Source organism: Notolabrus celidotus, chromosome 4, assembly GCF_009762535.1.
Source record: "Notolabrus celidotus isolate fNotCel1 chromosome 4, fNotCel1.pri, whole genome shotgun sequence".
NCBI lineage: Eukaryota > Metazoa > Chordata > Actinopteri > Labriformes > Labridae > Notolabrus > Notolabrus celidotus.
The window spans coordinates 38,712,374-38,732,770 of NC_048275.1; the positions used below are offsets into that span (position 1 = coordinate 38,712,374).

Genomic DNA, 20,397 nt, shown 5'->3' on the forward strand with positions numbered 1-20,397 from the left:
GGGCCGTTAAGAGAATGGTGGAATGTTTATTATGTTGTGTTATTTCCGATATGTCGCCAAGGATGCAAGTTGTTGGGCACAGCTGGATGTTGCAGTTGAGCATGGTTGACAATCTGTCGATGACTTGTTGCCAGAATTGGCGGACCGGTGTGCAGGTCCAAAATGCATGGAGATATGTGTCTGTTGTATCTTGAATACAGTTGGTGCATTTGTCTGTTTCTGATAATCCCATTTTGTGTAGTTTTGCCACAGTGTAGTGTGTCCTATGGATGGTTTTATACTGGATAAGTTGTAAGTTTTTGCTAATGCTTTTATTGAAGTTGTATATACAGATTCGATTCCAGAAGTCACAGTTAGTTGTTATTGAGAGATCTGATTCCCATTTTGATATCGGTAATGACACCGAGGTGTCGGACTGGTTTAAGATTGCGTATATTTTTGACATGTTCTTTTTTTTGCTGAAGATATTTAAGATTCTGTCAATTGGAATGGGGTCATCCGGCGAGTTAACAATGCTATTTAGGATTGGTGTCACTATAGATTGTAGTTGTATGTATTCTAAAAGGTTTGGGGTGATACTAAATTTCTGGACTAGTTTGGTGAGGCTGATGAGAGTGTTTTCCTCCGTAATGTGCTGAAGGTGCGTGATGCCCTTTTTCACCCAGTTGGGGAAGTGGAGTGGTTTCTTTTTAAAAGAGAAATCAGGGTTTTTCCAGATGGGAGAGCGGAGGGATGGGGCAATTTGTTGAGACTTCGTGATTTTAACAGCTTTCCACCAAGCTTTGAGGGTCGTTGCTATTGTTATACTTTTGAAACACTGGTGTTGTTTTATATTTTGTGTGATAAATGGAAGGTCGGCTAGTTGAAGCTCCCCACAGAGTGCTTGTTCTGTATCCAGCCAGGGGGATTTACATTTGCTGTGCCATTGTATCAAATATTTCAATTGGCTTGATAGATGGTAAAGTTCAAAGTCCGGAGATTCAAGTCCGCCTTGGGCTTTGGGTTTTTGGAGAGTAGTAAGTTTTATTCTTGGTGTTTTATTTTTCCAGTAGAATTTGGTTATTGCCGAGTTAATTGATTTGAACCAGGAGTTATTTGGTGTGACTGGAATCATTGTGAATAAATAATTGATTTTAGGAAGGATAGACATTTTTACTGATGATATTCTTTCTAATAGTGATAAAGGGAGGTTAGACCAACGGCGTAGGTCCTGTTCGACTGTTAGTAGGAGAGGTGAGAAGTTTAGATTAAACAAATCAGACAGTTTGGGGGAGATATTAATGCCCAAGTATTTGATATTCCCTGTTCTGAGTTGGTGATTGGAAGCTAGTGCTGCTACTTTTTTTTCTTCTAATTTGTTTGGTAAGATTGTGGACTTAGACCAGTTAACAGAGTATCCGGATTTTTTGAAAATGATGCGATTATATTAAAGCATTTTGGGAGGGAGGATTGGGGGTCTTTTAATAGGAGTAGTATGTCATCTGCGTAAAGAATTATTTTATGTTCTGTTGTAGATGTTTGGAAACCTCTTATATTTCTATTTTCTCTGATTGAAGCTGCAAGTGGTTCGATGAATAGTGCAAAGAGGGAAGGAGAGAGTGGGCATCCTTGTCTCGTACCATTGTGCAGGGGGAAGTTTTTTGAAATGAACCCATTAGTGGAAACAGTGGCCATTGGTGAAGTGTAAAGTGCTCTAATCCATCCTATAAATGTCTCTTTGAATCCAAATTTTTTTAGAGTTAGGAATAAGAATGTCCAGTTGACTTTGTCAAAAGCTTTCTCAGCATCTAATGATAATATTACACTTTCTGTGTCTTTTTGTTGTGATAATTGCATTAAGTTAAATAGCTTCCTGGTGTTGTCAGATGATTGACGTCCTTTAATAAAACCAGTTTGGTCGGGGTGGATGAGGGATGGGATAACACCTTCAATTCTGGATGCGAGTACTTTACTAAAAATGTTAATGTCTGTGTTAATGAGTGATAAAGGGCGGTAGCTGGATGGGCTAGTTGGGTCTTTATCTGGTTTTAAAAGTACAGTTATCATTGCTGTGTTCATAGTTGAAGGAATTATGGCTGAAGTTGTGAGTTCTGTAATCATACGGATAAAGAGCGGAGATATGGTTTCCCAAAAGTGCTTGAAGAATTCGATAGGGAAACCATCAGGACCAGGAGCTTTATTATTTGGAATTTTATTGATGGCGTGAAAAATTTCTTCTGGAGATATGGGTCTGTCTAAATGATTTGCTTGATCTTCTACGAGCTGTGGAAGTTTAATTGGGTTAAGCAATTGATTAATTCCGTCTTCACTTGGGTTGAGGTCAGATGTGTATAGTTTTCTATAGAATTCCTTAAACACGTCATTCATTTCATTGTTGTTGTGGAGAGGTTTACCTGTAGAGTCTTTGATACATGAGATGGTTGCTTTTTCTTTGTTCTGTTTGATTAGATTAGCCAGATATTTAGTTGATTTGTTGCTATTTTGATAGTCATTGAGTCTTAGTCTTTCTAGCTGGAAGGTGGTTTTTTTATTGATAATTTCATTTAGCTCCAGTTTGAGTCTCCTGATCTCACCAAGAAGGCTTTCTGTTGGTTTTTCAGCATATAGAGTTTCTATTTCTACTATTTTTGATTGTAAATTATTTTCTCTTAGTATTTCTTTCTTCTTTTTGTAGGATGAAAATGAAATGATTCTGCCACGTAATACCGCTTTGGCGGTTTCCCATAGCAGTGTAGGCGAGATGTTTGGGGAGTCATTTGTTTCCAAGAAAAATGACCATTCTTGGTTGAAGAACTGATTGAAGTCATCATCTTTTAACAATGATGTATTGAGTCTCCATCTGATGGAGGGTTTCTGTTGCGTATTAATATTTAGATTTAACGATACTGCAGCATGATCGCTAATGATTGTGGGGTGTATATGTGTCTCTGTAATGACTGATTGAAGTGAATTACTAGTTAAGAAGTAGTCGATTCTCGAGAATGTGTGGTGTACTTGTGAGAAAAAGGTGTACTTTCTTTCTGACTGATGGTTTATCCTCCAGCTATCTCCGAGGCCGTAGTCCTCCATATACTGTTTTAGGGTCCTTGCTGCTTGAGATGTTTTGGGTTTCCCTCCCTTGCTTGTTCTGTCTAGAGGAGAATCGAGAACGGTGTTAAAATCACCACCAATGATAATGTCTGCACTTGGTAAGTTGTTCAGTAGAGAGAAGAATGTGTGAAAGAAGTCTGGGTCATCCTGATTTGGTCCATATATACTGGCTATTGTTAGCTTGTGATTGTGGAGGGATATGTTGATAATGACATATCGGCCTTCTGGGTCTGAGATGGTTGTATTGTGTGTGAATTGTAATTTACTATTAATAAGAATTGCAACTCCTCTCTGTCTTGAGTTATAATTCGCACAGAAGGCATGTGGGAAATTTGGGGATCTTATAACTGCATTTCTTGAGTCTATAAGATGTGTTTCCTGAAGCAAGCAGGATTCCAAAATATCAGCAGCCAAATACAAATGTGTATCATCAAAGCATAGACACCCAAAGTCTAAAATACTGTACAGTCTAAACCTTATGTAGTTACTGTTCCTCCCTCCAGCTCATCAGATATCCCATTGATGACAGCATATCTGAATATCTCCATACATTATAGATTACAAATAAGAGTGTCTCTAAGTCCTGTAGAACGACAGACATGTTGTTAAATTCATGGCAAGTTATATCCACAGGGACTGGAGCTGAGAGAATCCCTAAACCGCACTGTTGCACTGAACTATACACCACCTGCATCATAACACTTCCCTTCTACCTGAACTCTTGTTTTTAACTTGGATGATAAGATCTGAACATACATACCTAATTGTCAATGGAAATAGAGAACGTAACCATGTTTTCTGCAGCCTGCCATAGCTTTGAACAGTATCATTAGAAATGCACCTTTAAGGCTCTCCTGTCACTGTTTGTAATATGTAAGTGTCAACATTCAGTTTGGTTGAGTTTAGTATTTTTATGGTGCTAATGACATCTTTCACAGATGTACGGGAGCCAGATTCAACTTCAGCAAGCTCATCTGTTGACAAACCAAAGAGGATTGCAACCATAACACAAGATGATGGTGATGATGAAGATAGTGGAGACTGAGCATGGTAAGCACCAGCAAAAATCTCATTCTGTGAAGGTTTGCTACTTTGTTATTATTCTTGTCCTCTTAAACATGCAGAGAGGCTACACTTGACTAAGTGGTGTAGTTTTGTCTTCACCTCATTGTGGTAATGTTGTGTCTTGAACAAGGTTTACCAATCTTGGCCTAGCGCGCCGCCTCTTCTGTGTGTATGTATATATTCTGAAGCAGAAAATTTACAGCTATAGTCAAACTGACACGTGTAGAATCGTTTAAAAAAGGTAAGGTTTAAAATCTACTAATACATGCCTAAAAATGAAGGTTGCTACACCCATAAAAACCTGTCTGAGGCTCATGCTCTCATGTATTATTGTAAAACTGCATCTACTTTAGCACTATGTTACCATATGGCTGTGTTCTTTAACAGATGCAAAGGATAGAAAAAGGCACATTCAGAAAACTGTAAAGAAACGAAAGCGTCAAGACGATGATGACTGGGGTGAGTTCAGGCAATAAAGACAAGTGAAGTGAAAAGAAAAACGCTAAATGCATAGTGTTTTGTATTTTCATTATGCTAACATGCCATCTTTCTCAGATGGAGATGACAGAGAGACGACGGCAAGCAGATCCCCTGGGAAGGGCCCAAAAAAGACTGCAAGAGAACGCAGTGATGTTGGTAAGATGACTTAGACTAACAATACAAGTGGCACTCGCTGCTCAAGTCTCTGTGACTTGCAGCTGAGAGCACTGGTGGCTTAAGTGGTGTTACAGAGTGTCTATACTCAATTGAAACATTGACTTCAATTTTTACTGTATAACAGTTTCTGTGACAAGGCTGTTAATTAATATGTGTTACAGTAACACAATGACTAAAAACACTTCTGATCAACAAGAGATATTTAAGCTTTCCCAAATAAGTCAGTGTTGTTATATGGACTTGAAGAAGAATCTATGTGCAGGTTACATATTTTACATTTGGCATTTCAATAAATATCTGATCTGTAGTTGTAAAATAATACATTTAAATTCAAACAATGAAAACAGTAACTGCAAGGAGAGGAGACAGTGTGTTGTGTTCCATAATAATCCCCCCATATGTCCGCTCTGACACCACCGCAGCTTTTCAGGCTTTGATTGTAGCATCTAAACATGAACGTCCACAGTGATAGTGGGTTATTTGCAGAGAGATCAGTCACTGGTCCTCAAACACACTCGGAGACAGATCTCTCCTCTGGATCAAGAAAAGAAAAATGTATCTCAGTCCAATGTCTTTAGCAGAAACAGACTTTGTGATGAAATAAACAAAATAATGTTTTAAAAGACAACCAGGTTCCAGAAGCCAACAACAACATCAGCTTAATGTTAATTAAAAAGAATAATAACTTACTTAACTGGATACACTGAGGACACTGGAAACCACTGGACCAAGGGTGGTGTTTGAATTGATTTTATTTGACTTTTGTTTTTAGAGAATGACCTTGAGCTACGGTTACAGAGTGAATGCTGTTGTTTAAACAGCTGATGAGCTGATCCTCCCTCTGCTCTGGCCAGGTATCTGTCCTGATCACAGTCTGGGTCTTTCAGTGCTGTCTCTTCTTTGATTTGTCTTCTCTGCTTTAGTGAAGTGGAGCATACATGATACTTAATATTTATGTTCTATAATGTAATAACTATCACCATACTTGGTGCACCTGTTGTATTCTGAGCTTTTATCTCACTCTCTGAGGAGAAATAGCTTCCTTATTACATTTTAAAATTGCTCTTGTGTTTTAACAAGACAAATCTTTGGATGCTCCTCACAATAGAGTCAGCCCCTGTGTAACTGACAGTTCATTCGTCTGCAGCTTCTCCCTGCAACATTCTGAAATCATCACATCTCATTACGGACCCTCTGTGTGAACAGGGTTTAACATTATAAACACTACAATAACAAGCATAGTGCATAGAACTAGACCTCCAACTATTAATCAATGTACAGAAAACTATTCTGGTTCATCAATCATCATCAACCATCTAACAACAAATTTGCCACATTAAACTTTAATTTTAGATGTAAACATTGAAACAAACACATGAACTCATCTTGCTGCATTCTGTTAATGTATAAAGGGGCAGCTCGGTCATTTTGCTGCTTTTATTCCATTCATGTTAGCATAAGGTTCAAAACTTTAGAATGTGAGGTGGTAACATTACCTCAAGCCTAAAGCCGCTTACTGGTGCTTTATTTCAGTATCTGTAAAGTTGATGTTGACAGCTGGTCCTAACTGAACAGCCTAGAATATTTTGTCATTTAACCAGCTGTTTTTTTATGGTTTTAAATCTCTGACAAAACTATCACGCGAACAGACGAGATTGTCGCACGAGGAGAAGTGGAACCCACGCGCAAAGAGACCATGCAGAAAAATTGTCCTTGTGAGCGCAAACACATCACTCACGTGCAACATTTCTCTGCTCAAGAGAGCAAATGTTCAGCCTGTGAGAGGAAACTACCTTAGAGCGCGTGCAGAACTGAACTGAGCGCTAACAGATTTAGTCTGCGTGCAGCTGTTTCCCCTGCACGCTGTGCCTCTCCTGCTCGCAGGTATCAGAGCTGCTCGCGCCCGAGTATATTTTAGTTTTGTCAGTCGGGGGACGGGCACAGTGGGCGTGCACTGTCACCATGGTGTCTGAGTGTGATTGGCTGCAGGGACAGAGTCCTTGTGTTTTCTGATTGGGCCTTTTTCTTTTTTCATTTCGCTGAGTTTTGTTGTTATCGTTCGTCTCATGCACATGGACATGAGTAGCTGCTATTATCGAGCTCCTTGGCTAATCTTCCAAGATCCACATCTTCAAATGTAGTTCTCTGAAGTGGAGACACTCTCCCCCCAGAGCTAGAACATGGAAAAATCTCTGTCATCCACAATTTGGACCACAGCTATGAAGTGTTTCTGTTACAAAGTGTTAGCTTAGCATTAGCTATACCTTTATGCGATAGTTATCATACTGTGGTGTTCTATAACTTACACCTTTGTTTGGATGTTGAGTAACATTCATATAACAAGAGTATATTCTCCTCGTGGTGTTTGATGGTGTAGCGTGACAGCGTGATTTTGATGTTTAAACATCAGTGAGAGCTGAAAAACGTTAGCCTTAATGTGATGCCTTTACGCTATTCTATCCACCTAACTGTGTACTGTGAGAGAATTAATCTTGCAGATTAAACCTTTGAGCGCTCAGTTCACTTCTGCACGCGCTCTAAAGGTAGTTTTCCTCTCACAGGATGAACATTTGCTCTCTTGAGCAGAGAAATGTTGCACATGAGGGATGTCTGTGCTCACAAGGACAATTTTTCTTTTCGGTCTCTTTGATTTGCGTGTGGGTTCAACTTCTCCTCGTGTGAGAGTCTCGTCTGTTTGCACGATAGTTTTGTCAGCGATTTAACACCATATTTTTTACTTACCTGCAAACACATAGTGTTTCCTGTATCTGCTTGGCAATAGAAGCTTTCCTTTGGTTCCCAGATGTAAAGCTTTTAAGTAACATCATGGGTTTGTTTCAGCAGTAACTTCAACAGCTCTGTAACAGCTGACAGGGATCAAACAGTGGTGATTTAGGACTGATATGTGAAAGTATGGACAGACACTAATCTCACCACTCTTTGTGTGTGTGTGTGTGTGTGTGTGTGTGTGTGTGTGTGTGTGTGTGTGTGTGTGTGTGTGTGTGTGTGTGCGTGCGTGCGTTTGTGCGTGTGTGTTCTTCAGCAGCTGTGTGTGTGTGTGTGTGTGTGTGTGTGTGTGCGTGCGTGTGTTTGTGCGTGCGTGTGTGTGTATGTGTGTGTGTGTGTGTAGAGGAGGAAACTCTCCCTGCTACACAGAACACACACACACTGAGGAACCAGACCAAAACCCAAACCCAGGATACAGAGGTTCAGTGAAGGAGGTGCTGAAGGTGTGGAGGTGGATCAGAGAGTCAGAGGAGACTCTGTAGAAGGACACAGTGCCAGCAGGACAGTCCACATACACTGCTACTCTGTGAGAGTCAGAGGACCAGGAGAGAGGGAGGTCTGTTGATCTGTTATTGTGACGGACAGTGTAACGTTCATCAGAGCAGGTCAGACTCCAGGACTGATCACTATATCCAAACAGACAATCATGACTGTCTCCTTTCCTTCTGATTCCTCTGTAACTCACTGATATATGAACCTTTCCTCTACACTCGACCTCCCAGTAACAGAGACCAGTCAGACCATCTCTACACAGCAGCTGAGACCAGGAGTCAAATCTGTCTGGATGATCAGGATAGGACTGATCCTCTTCCACACGTGTCACCTCCCTGTTGTCTTCAGACAGTCTGAGCTCTCTGTGTGCTGTGTTTGAGTCCAGAGTGAGTTCACAGACATCTGATGGAGAGACAAAGACACAACACAGCAGCAGTTTATCATCAGACACACCTGAAGGCTTTATTCTTTGTTAGCTGACAGTCTGCTGTTTGGTCCTCATGAGTCAAACTGATTCCACACTTACACTTCTTCAGTCCAGGTTTTAACCACTGCTCTCCACCATGGTCCACCCTGGAGGAAGAAACACAGTCAGAGTGATGTTCAGTCCAACATGAGTCCTACCTGCTGTTCAACATGAAGCAGTGTTCCTCAGAAAAAGGCTGAAACTCATCTGAGCCAGCTGTCTCCATCACTCTGTCTCTTTTTCTGACAGTGTTGAGATACTCAGAGAAAAAGAAGAAGAAGAAGTCAAAGATTCAAAAAGCAAAGGCTGGCTGTTGCTCTGTCCTCCAACATGGAGACTTTCTTTTCCTCCTTTAAAAAGAGACTCATTTCTTCTTGTAGGGCTTGTGTTCACTCTGCAGTATAAAAAGCTCATTCTAAATAGACTTTCAATCTAAACAGTGTCTGCAGATAGAGATATGAAGGAGTGGGCTCTCTTCTTCTAAATATGAATGAAGATGAATCCATGTTTCTAACATCTGTAAGTTCCTTAGTTCTGTTCCTGCTGAGATTCACTTCAATCTATCCTCTTCTTCTTTAGAGTGCAGACTAGTACAGACCCCTGTGGACAGAGGAGTGTGTGTGTGTTTAAGTCGTAATGAGTCACCATGCCAGATACTCAAAAGATAAAACAAAGTCCTCCGACGGGAAAAAGTCGAGCTTTTTCTTACAGTGTAATCTCTGTGATGCTAACTCTTGCCCCGAGCCCATGGTGGAAGAGGACAGCGTGAGCGCAGCAATACTGACTGAGCTCAAAACGTTCAGACGGGAGAATAACATTAAGCAGACGGCCATGGCCTCTCTGGAACAGTCCGTCGAGAAAATTGGGGAAAGAATGACCCAGGCAGAGAGCCGGATCAACGAGGTAGAAGAGGGATCCTCTACACCAGGGGTGTCCAGACTTTTTTTCAAAGAGGGCCACATTTGATGTTGTCAGAAAACCTCAGGGCCAGTGGCTCCTACTGAGACTTAGTAATCATAAAAGCTATATATGAACTCTATTTAATAACGTTTTTTTTCCTCAATAAATCAGTAACTAGGTAGTCCTCGGTTCTCCTCAAGCCACATAAACATTGGCAAACTTTATCTTCTTCTGGAGGAAAATGTTTTTCATTAGGGTCGGGCAATGTGGGAAAAAGATTCTCATTATCTTTCTATGGCTGGATTTCATCACACTTCTTTTTCTTGTTGTTTTTTTTTTAGACTTTTCTGTCCAGCAGACAACATTTTTAGACAACAACAATTTTTATGCACCAAATTTGTCCTTTCTGCACAATTTCATAATTTGATCTTGTCTTGTGTCCTCTTTTGTGTCTTCTGAACTTTTAGTGTTCATCAAGAACATTTTCACATCATGATAAAAACTTTAATTTGAAAGCATGTCAACTTTAAGAGTTCTTGTGTTCCTTTTTTATTGCCGTCTTGCAGAATTCCCAGTGCTGATGATTCAGAATGTGATCCATTTCTTTGCTATAAATAACATGTTTTAAGATGGAAGCTTGGGGCCATAAATAAATGGACCTTGGGCCACGATTGGCCCCCGGGCCGTACTTTGGACATGCCTGCTCTACACAAAAGGCAACTTGAGGATAGATGTGAAGATTTAGAGAATTACATGAGGAGGAACAACTTGCGAATTTACGGCGTTAACGAAGTCTCCGAGTCGGGGGACATGGTCAAATGGACCGAGACATTTTTGAGGGAGGAACTGGATACATCACCAGACTTTCCCCTTCATCTGGAACGAGCCCACTGGTTCCTCCAGCAGAGACCGGCTGATGAGAATGCCCCCTCGAGGTCGCTTATTGTGGGATTTGTCAACCATCAACACAAGCAACAGGTACTGACCAAAGCCTGGGGCATGAACAATCTGCAGCACAAGGGGAGAAGGATCTACATGGATCTTGATTACTCCCCGGCCCTACAAAAGAAAAGAAGTGAGTACGCTGAAATCAAGAAACAACTGAAGGAGAGAAATATCCGGTTCCAAACTCCTTATCCAGCTAAACTGAAGGTCCACCCGAGGGAGGGTATCAAAACATACAACTCCGCATGGGAAGCAGCAGAGAGACTATTGCCACTGGGAGTTAAAACATCCATCTCTGAAGACGAAAGGCCGGATAAAGAACTAAATTGAATAGGCTGGCAGATAGCCAACACGAGCGGCCCACACAGAGGAGGGATGATGAGTCGCAGTCTCCTTCAGGACGTGGAGACTTTACAGAGGGACGCTCTAGCTGCTGAATGAGAGGGGGTGAGTGGGACTGACAGGTGTCACCCCTAAATTATCTGTGGGGACTTCATTTGATTAGTTTGACTTCACTTTTGCAGCAGATTTATTTGTGGTGACTTTGTATTGACTTGTTTTGACCAGTCATGATCATTTAAGTCTATCTCTGCAGCAGATACTTATCTGTGGTGACTTTCAGTTAACTGATTGTGATCACTCAAGTTCATTTTTGTAGCAGATATATTGTTGCCAATTTATACTTGCGAAGAAGAAGATCTAAAAACCTGTGGAGGAGCAGGGTTGAGGGGGAGGGAGGTTAAAACATGCAGAGCACTGCCTATAAGTGCAAACAACATCGACGAGGGTTCCTTTGTTTTTGACAATGGATTTCCCTCAGAGCTTGGTCCAACTGGTTCTAATAAAGTCACAGTTCAGACCTGGTGTTTGGAAGCCTTAAAAATTGAAATGTTCTATGTTTATTGTTCATGTTTTTGTTCATTATACTTTGTTAAAATGGAGGAATGGTTAAAGGTCTCAATGCAAAAAAATAAGAAGACAGGACTGGAAGGGGAAAAATGCAGAATATGCAAGGGATAAAAAAACACTTCCTTTAATGTAAATGGGGTTCACAGTCCAGTAAAAAGAGGTAAAATACTATCCAAATTGAAAAAAGAAAAAACACAAATTGCTTTCCTCCAGGAAACCCATTTGAATGAAGCAGAACACAAAAAACTAGGAAGATTAGGATTTAAACATGTCCACTGCTCATCACACAAGTCTGGCAACATAAGAGGGGTGGCGATCCTAATAAATAATGCTCTCACTTATACAATGGGGGGGAAAAAAGACAGGGAAGGGAGGTATGTGCTGATTAAAGGAAAGTTGGAGGGGACTGTGGTAACCTTGTTGAATGTTTATGCACCTCCAAACAGTGAATGGGACTTCTATAGACAATTGTTTGACATTATGGCATCAGAGGCTGAAGGAATCCTTATATGTGGTGATGATTTCAATGTTAGACTGAATGATAGATCTGACTCATCAAGACCAAATACCAGACAAACTAATTTTTTTTTTAAGTTATATTTTTGGGCTTTTTGCCTTTATTTGATAGGACAGCTGAAGAGAGACAGGAAATGTGGGGAGAGAGTGGGGGCAGACATGCAAGACATGGCGACCCCTGCGATGAGGACTATAGCCTCTGTGTGGGGCGCTTAGACCGCTAGGCCACCATAGCCCCAATACCAGACAAACTAGGACATCTAAGAAAATAATTACACTTATGGAGGCAATGGGAATTATTGACGTATGGAAGGACTTTTATCCGGCAGGCAGAGTTTATACCCATTTTTCTCATCTTCACTCTGTATACACACAAATTGATTATTTTCTGATGTATAACACAGAGAGACATATAATTGTTAGTTGTGACATAGGAACTATTGATATTTCGGACCATAGTCCAGTCTATCTTAATTTCAGTTTAAACCAAACCCAGACACACATTATGGAAGTTTAATTCAAGCATACTTAAAAGCCCATCAATCAAAGAAACACTAGGGGAGGAATTTCAAATATATTTGGAGTTAAATGATACGGGGGAGATGAGGCCGCCCATGCTATGGGGTGCATTCAAGGCAGTCATGAGGGGAAATATTATCGCACGTACAGCCCGCATTAATAAATGAAGACAGGAAAGATTAAATACACTACAATTGAAACTAAAGCAACTACAAAGAGAACATAAAGATAGTATGGACCTAAACACTGAACAAGAAATTAAAATAGTTAAAAATTGGATTGATGAAATATACACACAGGAAACACAAAAGAAATGTTATATATTATATTAGCTTATAAATTACAGAAAAAAGAAGCAGATAGTGCTCTATACAAAATAAAAAACCCAGAAACTAATGACACTGAACATAAGCAGGAGAAGATTCAAGATTTCTCTCATTCCCAAGGAGGGCAAAAAACGACAAGAGTGTGATAATTTGAGGCCTATAAGTGTTTTAAATATAGATTAGCGGGTATTTACTCGGGGTGCAACAATACATGTATCTGTATTGAACCCTTGGATACAGTGGTCACGGTTCGGTACGCCCTATGAACTGAACAATATGCAATTTTATATTCATTTTATCAACTTCTGACGAGGCGCTCTGTGCTAAAAGTTCAGTGGATCTGTGCTTGACTCCTCCAGGCTGCATTGTTGAGCACAGGTCCACTGAACTGCGCACTGCTCCCACATTCATTCAGTCTAAGAGGGTCACGTTTGTTTTAACTGTGCTTCATATGGAAATATAAATTTCACCATACGACGGTCTGCTGGGTTCATATGTTCACGTATGTGTGTGTGAGCGAGCGAGCGAACGAGAGGGAAGCACGAGTGTCCTCTTTGGTTGCAGAGCAGAGTTGTTCCGTGGTCCTGTAGTGATGCTAGACTGGGTGATGTGGTTTTAAAATGTGTATATGCATTACTTGTGGTCTTATACTGCATGCTGTGTAAGACTTCAGCCTGATACCGGACAGTGTTTTCCCTGCCGTTATATCAGGGGCGCACCCGCTCTGTATCGCGCACGGCAGACAGGCACGCAGACAGACACACATACACTCACACTCACACTCACACACACACACACAAACACACACACACACACACACACACAGCAGAACATGTGTCAGGTATAGCTGCCAACAAATGTTGGTAATATCAATAAACTACAAGTTAAAAAAGGCGTGGACATTTCTCTTCTTCTGTATCGAAAACGTATCGAACCGTGACACAAACGTATCGAACCGAACCGAACCGAACCGTGAATTTTGGGTATCGTTGCACCCCTAGTATTTACATCTATTATAGCAAGGAGACTGGAAAACTGCCTGCTGGATATTATCCACCTTGACCAAACTGGTTTAATTAAGCAGACAAACACAGGATAACATTAGAAGATCATTATAACTAATACAACATGTCACAGAGAATAAGACAGAATCAGCCGAGATTAGTTTAGATGCCCAAAAGGCATTTGACGCAGTTAGATGGAAATTCTTATATAAATTTGGATTTCACAAGGACTTCTTAAAAGTGATGACAAACCCACAGCCAGAATTAAAGTAAAGTGGGACCTTACCAGTGGCGGTTCTGGGGAGGGGCCAACAGGGGCCAGTGCCCCTGTAAAACTGAACCTGGACCTCCCTGTGGCCCCCCCTCCACACCAAACAAATATTATACAATAAAAAAAGCTTCGGTATCGAGCCGATGTTACAGGAGGAACACATGTGTGTGGCACTTGGTTCCAGTCCCTTAGAGCGCTAAGGGACTCATGTTGAGTGTAAACAGCCAATCAGCTGCTGTCAGTCTGCATGTTGATATAGTACACAGTAGTATATATGTCTAGTATATAGGGATGAACTGATGTTTTGCCAGTTTTTTAGCCAGTCCTCGCCCTTCTCAGTCTCTTTTGTCAGGGTTGAATGTGTCCCTCTGACAACACCCTTGGCCCCAGCCTGGCCCCCACAGTAAAATTGGTCTAGAACCGCCACTGGACCTTACTGCCCCTTTTACTCTACAGCGGGGATGTAGACAGGGGTGTGCAGTCTCTCCTCTCCTGTTCACCATATTTATTGAGCCTTATTACACTCAGTGACTCTGCACAGCGTTAGAAACATTGAAAACATGACTGTCACTTTGCTCCGCGGCTGATTTAGGTCTTCTGATGTTACTTTGGTTTTACCTCCAGACGAACACGTTAGGATACAGCTCGTGTGTTTCCTCTACACTTTGGATGAAATGTGACGGTGAGACAAAGCTGATGAAATATTTGATGAACTTTAAGACAAGCTTTTATCTTTTAATGACAGCTTATTGGAAACAACACACCACAGACAAATTCAAATAGAATATGCTGGTTTTCGTGATGATGGTGACGCGGGTCTGTTAATGTTGTTATTCAATGAAGGAAATGTATGAAAGGCATTCAAATATAATCTGACTTAAGAATGTACGTACGCCTGGGTCAGAGTTTGTTAAGACGTCAAGTTTGTTTTTATAAATCACAAACTTGGCGTGAAAACTGGCGTACGCCCTGATCTGTTGGAGAGTTGAACCTTGGTGTGGTTTCATCATTAACCTTCATCTAGAAATGGCATGCTGAGGAACAAGAACATTTCAAAATGTCTCTTTATATCCTAAAGGTTTCCACCTCCTGCCCTCCAAAACATCCTCAACCACTTCCTCCTTTGAGAGGAGAGGCAGTGGGACCAGTTTCTGCAGTTCAGGACAACGTGACAGCTTTCAGGAGAACACAGAGGGCCTGATCTACTAAAGGTTTGCGTGTATAAAAACACGTGCAAACTTGATAGCGCACGCAAAGCAGATGTACTAACCAGGTGCACGGAGGATTGCGTCTTTCAAATGAGCAAAATAGCACTCGCTATCCATTTAGCATGTTTGCCTTCATGAATATGCAGAATACATGTAGATCATCAGGAGGCGCAAAATACTGGGAGGAGGAGATGCAAATGTAATCATTTAGCACACGCAATTTGATTTATCAAACCTGAAGCAGATAGTGGGCTCTGTTTTTGCATCTATATTTAGCACGTTTGAAAGGCAGGTGCAAACTGGCAAATGGTTATGCACACATGGCTGCAGTCACTGTAAAGCTCATCATAACATCGCTTTACAACATGCCCACAACAGTGAGGCTTATACTACATTTTTAGTCAATCAAACCAAGAGAATAAAAAAATTATAATAATAAAACAACACAAATTCAAAGCAGTTCAGCACCACGGATAGCAACCACATCATTCTGGCACCCACTTTAACTTGTTCATATAATGAGAGCACAGTAGGTCACTGTATCAACAGCTATAAAGTTTAGTCAAATTGGCACAGCGGCTCACATCTTCACATACAAACAAAAAATCAATATGAAGTACTCGGCCTACTCACCACTGTTTGGACGAGCCTTAAGCTCCTCGGACTTGTCCACGATGAACTGTATGTCCATTTTCTTTGATCTGTCATTCTCAATAGATAACATGACATGTCCTCAAACATGTTCCCAGTTCCATTTAAGCTGGTGAATCTTTGGGACAGTTGCTGGGTGATGATATCAGGCATTAAAAATGTTCACCAGAAAGTTGCTCCCTGCGTCAGTGAGGCAGCTGTCTTCATCCGAGTGACGCCTAACTTTCCTAGAGCAAGAGTGGCAGACTAAGCCTCATCAAATCGCTCTCTAAACTCCATCAAAACACTGATTGTGTTTTGGAGTAGAGTAGATGTGTTTATTTCATTGGCAGATCTTCTGTTTTTTCTCACATCATTCATCTTTTCACAGATGGCCTCCCAAATCACATTTCTAACACTGAGATGTCTCTGCTGGAGTTCACCGATGTGTTTATTTCCCTCCTCCACAAAGATCTCCAACTCCATGGCTTCAAACTTCATTTATCGCTTAAGGCCACTCCGTTCTGTCAAACTCTCCATGGTGACAGCCGATAGCACACGCAAAATATTCATTAAAGGGCGGTCCGTCCCACTTTTGCACTTATAATTTGCGCACGCAGTCATAGTAGATCACCTGCAACACGCCCAGAAATAACACGCGCAAAATTATAATTTGCACACGCAAATTAGCGCTCGTTATTTGGGATCTTAGTAGATCAGGCCCTGAGAGTTGTTGTTTAGAGGAGCATTTAGATTGTAAGACAAGTGTAGAGTGTGGACAGCAGTACATTTCAGATCCAGTAAATACTGTCTCCTAGAGATTAGCTCTGTATATTAGAGGATGAATAGTCACATGTTCTCTTTCTGTTTCTAATCATAAAATAAGTGATGCTGGAGTCAGCACACAGGATAGTGTACTACATGATGACATGTTGAAAACAACAAATGAACTATCAGAGGACATTTTACAAAGACGTACGGTGTCAACACTGATGAGAGTCCTCATGTATCTTCATTCACAACCTTTACTGTCCAATCTGACAGAGAAGCTGGTTCAGTCGGCCTCTTCATTCTCTCTAAACATAGTAACTGTCAGAAATCAGATGTGTATTAACGTCATTTTAAGAAGACAGGGCAGCTGTAGGTTACCTGATCAATCAGCTGATCATGAAAGATGATCATTAACTTACATTTAGTGAGTGAGTGCATCCCTGAGAGAGAGAGAGAGAGAGAGAGAGAGAGAGAGAGAGAGAGAGAGAGAGAGAGAGAGAGAGATCTAAAACACGAATGTCTTTACAGCCCAGATCTGGATCTTTCTATTGGATAGATTTGTTCTACTTGATAGTCTTCTGGTGGTCTGTGTGTTCTCTGATTCAGGTCCAATCACTCCTCTGAAAAGACTTCAACTCAACAAGATCTTTGTTAGTGAATGAGATGTTTTCTTTTACACATTCAGTGTTTGAGTTCTTGTTGTCTGTTATACCTCAGTGTATCCAGTCTGCAGAGGGGATCCTCCAGTCCAGCAGACAGCAGATCCACTCCTGAGTCTCCTGGATGGTTGTAGCTCAGGTCCAGCTCTCTCAGGTGGGAGGAGTTGGAGGTCAGAGCTGAGGCCAGAGAAGCACAGCCTTCCTCTGTGATCAGACATCCTGACAGCCTGGAGTTAGAAATAAAAACATACAGTCAGCAAAGTGTTGAAGTTTGGACCATTTAAATACAAACAACCATAAACATTATGAGAAGGAAACCGGACCTGAGAGTTTCCAGTTTACAATGTGGACTCTTCAGTCCAGCAGACAGCAGCTCTACTCCTGAATCCTGCAGGTGGTTGTTACTCAGGTCCAGCTCTCTCAGACTGGAGGACTGGGAGCTGAGGACTGACGACAGAGCTTTACAGCTTCTCTCTGACAGGTTACATCCACTCAGCCTGAAGAAGATGATGAGAACAAACAAATGGTTTCAGTTGTCATGAACAGAATGAATTCTATTTCAAATGTCTCCCTCATGAACTCACACAGCTTTGTTGGAGGCTTTGATCACTGGCAGCAGCCTCAGAAGAGCCTCCTCTGAAGCAGAGTACTTCTTCAGGTCAAACAGGTCCTGATCTTTCTCTGAGGACAGTAAGATGAAGACCAGAGCTGACCACTGAGCAGGAGACAGTTTCTCTGTGGAGAGAAGTCCTGATCTCAGGGACTGTTGGATCTGCTCCACTAGAGACCGGTCCTTCAGTTCATTCAGACAGTGGAACAGGTTAATGCTTCTCTCTGCAGACAGATCCTCACTGATCTTCCGCTTGATGTACTGGACTGTTTCCTGATTGGTCTGTGAGCTACTTCCTGTCTGTGTCAGCAGACCTCTCAGGAGAGTCTGATTGGTCTGCAGTGAAAGACCCAGGAGGAAGCGCAGGAACAAATCCAGGTGTCCGTTTGGACTCTGTAAGACCCGGTCCACTGCACTCTGATGGAGATGGTTCAGTTTAGGTTTGTCTCTAAAGATTTTAGAGATCAGGGATGTTGGTTGTTCTTCCATCAGGTTGAGTCCAGACCTGGTGAAGGTCAGATGGACATGAAGAGCAGCCAGAAACTCCTGAACGCTCAGGTGGATGAAGCAGAACACCTGGTCCTGGTACAGTCCTCTCTCCTCTCTGAAGATCTGTGTGAACACTCCTGAGTACACTGAGGCTTCCTTGATCTTGATGCCACACTCTGTCAGGTCGGACTCATAGAAGATCAGGTTTCCTTTCTGCAGCTGATCAAAAGCCAGTTTTCCCAGAGACTGGATCATCTCCCTGCTCTCTGGACTCCAGAGTGGATCAGTCTCAGCTCCTCCATCGTATTTGATGCTCTTCAGTTTGGACTGGACCACCATGAAGTGGATGTACATCTCAGTCAAGGTCCTGGGCAGCTCTCCTCCCTCTCTGGTCTTCAGCACATCCTCCAGAACTGTAGCAGTGATCCAGCAGAAGACCGGGATGTGGCACATGATGTGGAGGCTTCGTGATGTCTTGATGTGGGAGATGACTCTGCGGGCCTGCTCCTGGTCTCTGGATCTCTTCTTGAAGTACTCCTCCTTCTGAGGGTCAGTGAACCCTCTGACCTCTGTCACCATGTCAACACACTCAGGAGGGATCTGACTGGCTGCTGCAGGTCTTGTGGTGATCCAGAGGCGAGCAGAGGGGAGCAGGTTCCCCCTGATGAGGTTTGTCAGCAGCACATCCACTGAGGTGGACTCTGTAGCATCAGTCAGGATCGGATTGTTGTGGAAGTCCAGAGGAAGTCGACACTCATCCAGACCGTCAAAGATGAACACAACCTGGAACTCTTCAAACCTGCAGAGTCCTGCTTCTCTGGTCTGAGTAAAGAAGTGATGAACAAGTTCCACCAAGCTGAACTTTCTCTCTCTCAGCACATTCAGCTCTCTGAAAGTGAAGGGGAATGTGAACTGGATGTCGTGGTGGTCTTTGTCTTCAGCCCAGTCCAGAGTGAACTTGTGTGTTAAGACTGTTTTCCCGATGCCAGCCACTCCCTTTGTCAGCACTGTTCTGATTGGTTGATCTCTTCCAGGTGAGCCTTTAAAGATGTCTTCTTGTCTGATGGTGGTCTCTGGTCTGTGTGGTGTCCTGGATGCTGCTTCAATCTGTCTGACCTCATGTTCATCATTGACCCCTCCAGTCCCTCCCTCTGTGATGTAGAGCTCTGTGTAGATCTGGTTCAGAAGGGTTGGGTTTCCTGCTTTAGCGATCCCCTCAAACACACACTGGAACTTCTCCTTCAGGTGAGACTTCAGTTTACGTCTGCACTCTGGAACAACAGTTCCTGAAAGAACTAAAGAGAAATGTGATGAATGATCTGAAGCTACAATCAGTCTGATGAATTTACACTTTCAGACATCAGGATGGATTTGATTTTCCTCCTCTCTGAAATCTCTTCATCAGCTGTGAACAGTTTCTCACAGCTCATAGATGTGATACAAATGTGTGCATCATATTAACAGCAGAGTTTGAAATGTAAACCTCTCCCATGTTGTCTCCATTTCCTCTCTCCATCATGTTCAATGTGTTCAAATCCTCTTACTGCTCTGCAGACAGTCAGCCAGCTCCTCCTGCTTCATTCTCCTCAGGAAGTGCAGAGTGATCTCCAGAAAGGCCTCTCTGCTCCTCCTCTGCTCTTCATCGTCATCCTCCCTCTGACTCGCTAAGCATTCTGGGTAATCTGGACTCAGAGCTCTCTGGATCTCCTTCAGCTCGGTCTTTACAAAACTGATGATGTTCTCCTGGAGCAGCTGGAGCAGAACAAAATAGAGCATCAGATCATCTGTGACAGACAGAGAGCCTGCTGGTATGCAGAGTCCAGCATGGAGACTGGATCACAATGCTGCTTCAGGACTTAGTCGGTGGATGGTCCTGTCTTCTACAAATCAAGTTTCTCTGAAATGAACTTCCTGATGGAGAAATCTCCTGGTGTGCTTTCATCCAGAAAAAATCTGCAGTGACTTTAGACCTGATGTGTTTATTAGAATGAAGCTGAAAGCAGCAGCTGTCATTAACATGAAGCAAAGTGTTTCTGTTGTTTAGACCTCAAACTGGACTCACTTTGTGAACTCTGCTTCCAAA

The 20,397-nt window shown here is 42.1% G+C and overlaps 1 protein-coding gene across 1 annotated transcript; it reads right to left on the minus strand.

Moving 5' to 3' along the window:
• Positions 1-7,948: 7,948 nt before the first annotated feature.
• LOC117811232 (NLR family CARD domain-containing protein 3-like) lies at positions 7,949-19,955 on the minus strand (the record flags this gene model as incomplete). Its single annotated transcript, XM_034681394.1, has 6 exons — positions 7,949-8,493; positions 8,618-8,664; positions 17,269-17,442; positions 17,539-17,712; positions 17,800-19,600; positions 19,859-19,955. Coding segments are annotated over 6 exons (2,826 nt in total), but the record flags the coding sequence as incomplete, so codon positions are not given.
• Positions 19,956-20,397: the final 442 nt, after the last annotated feature.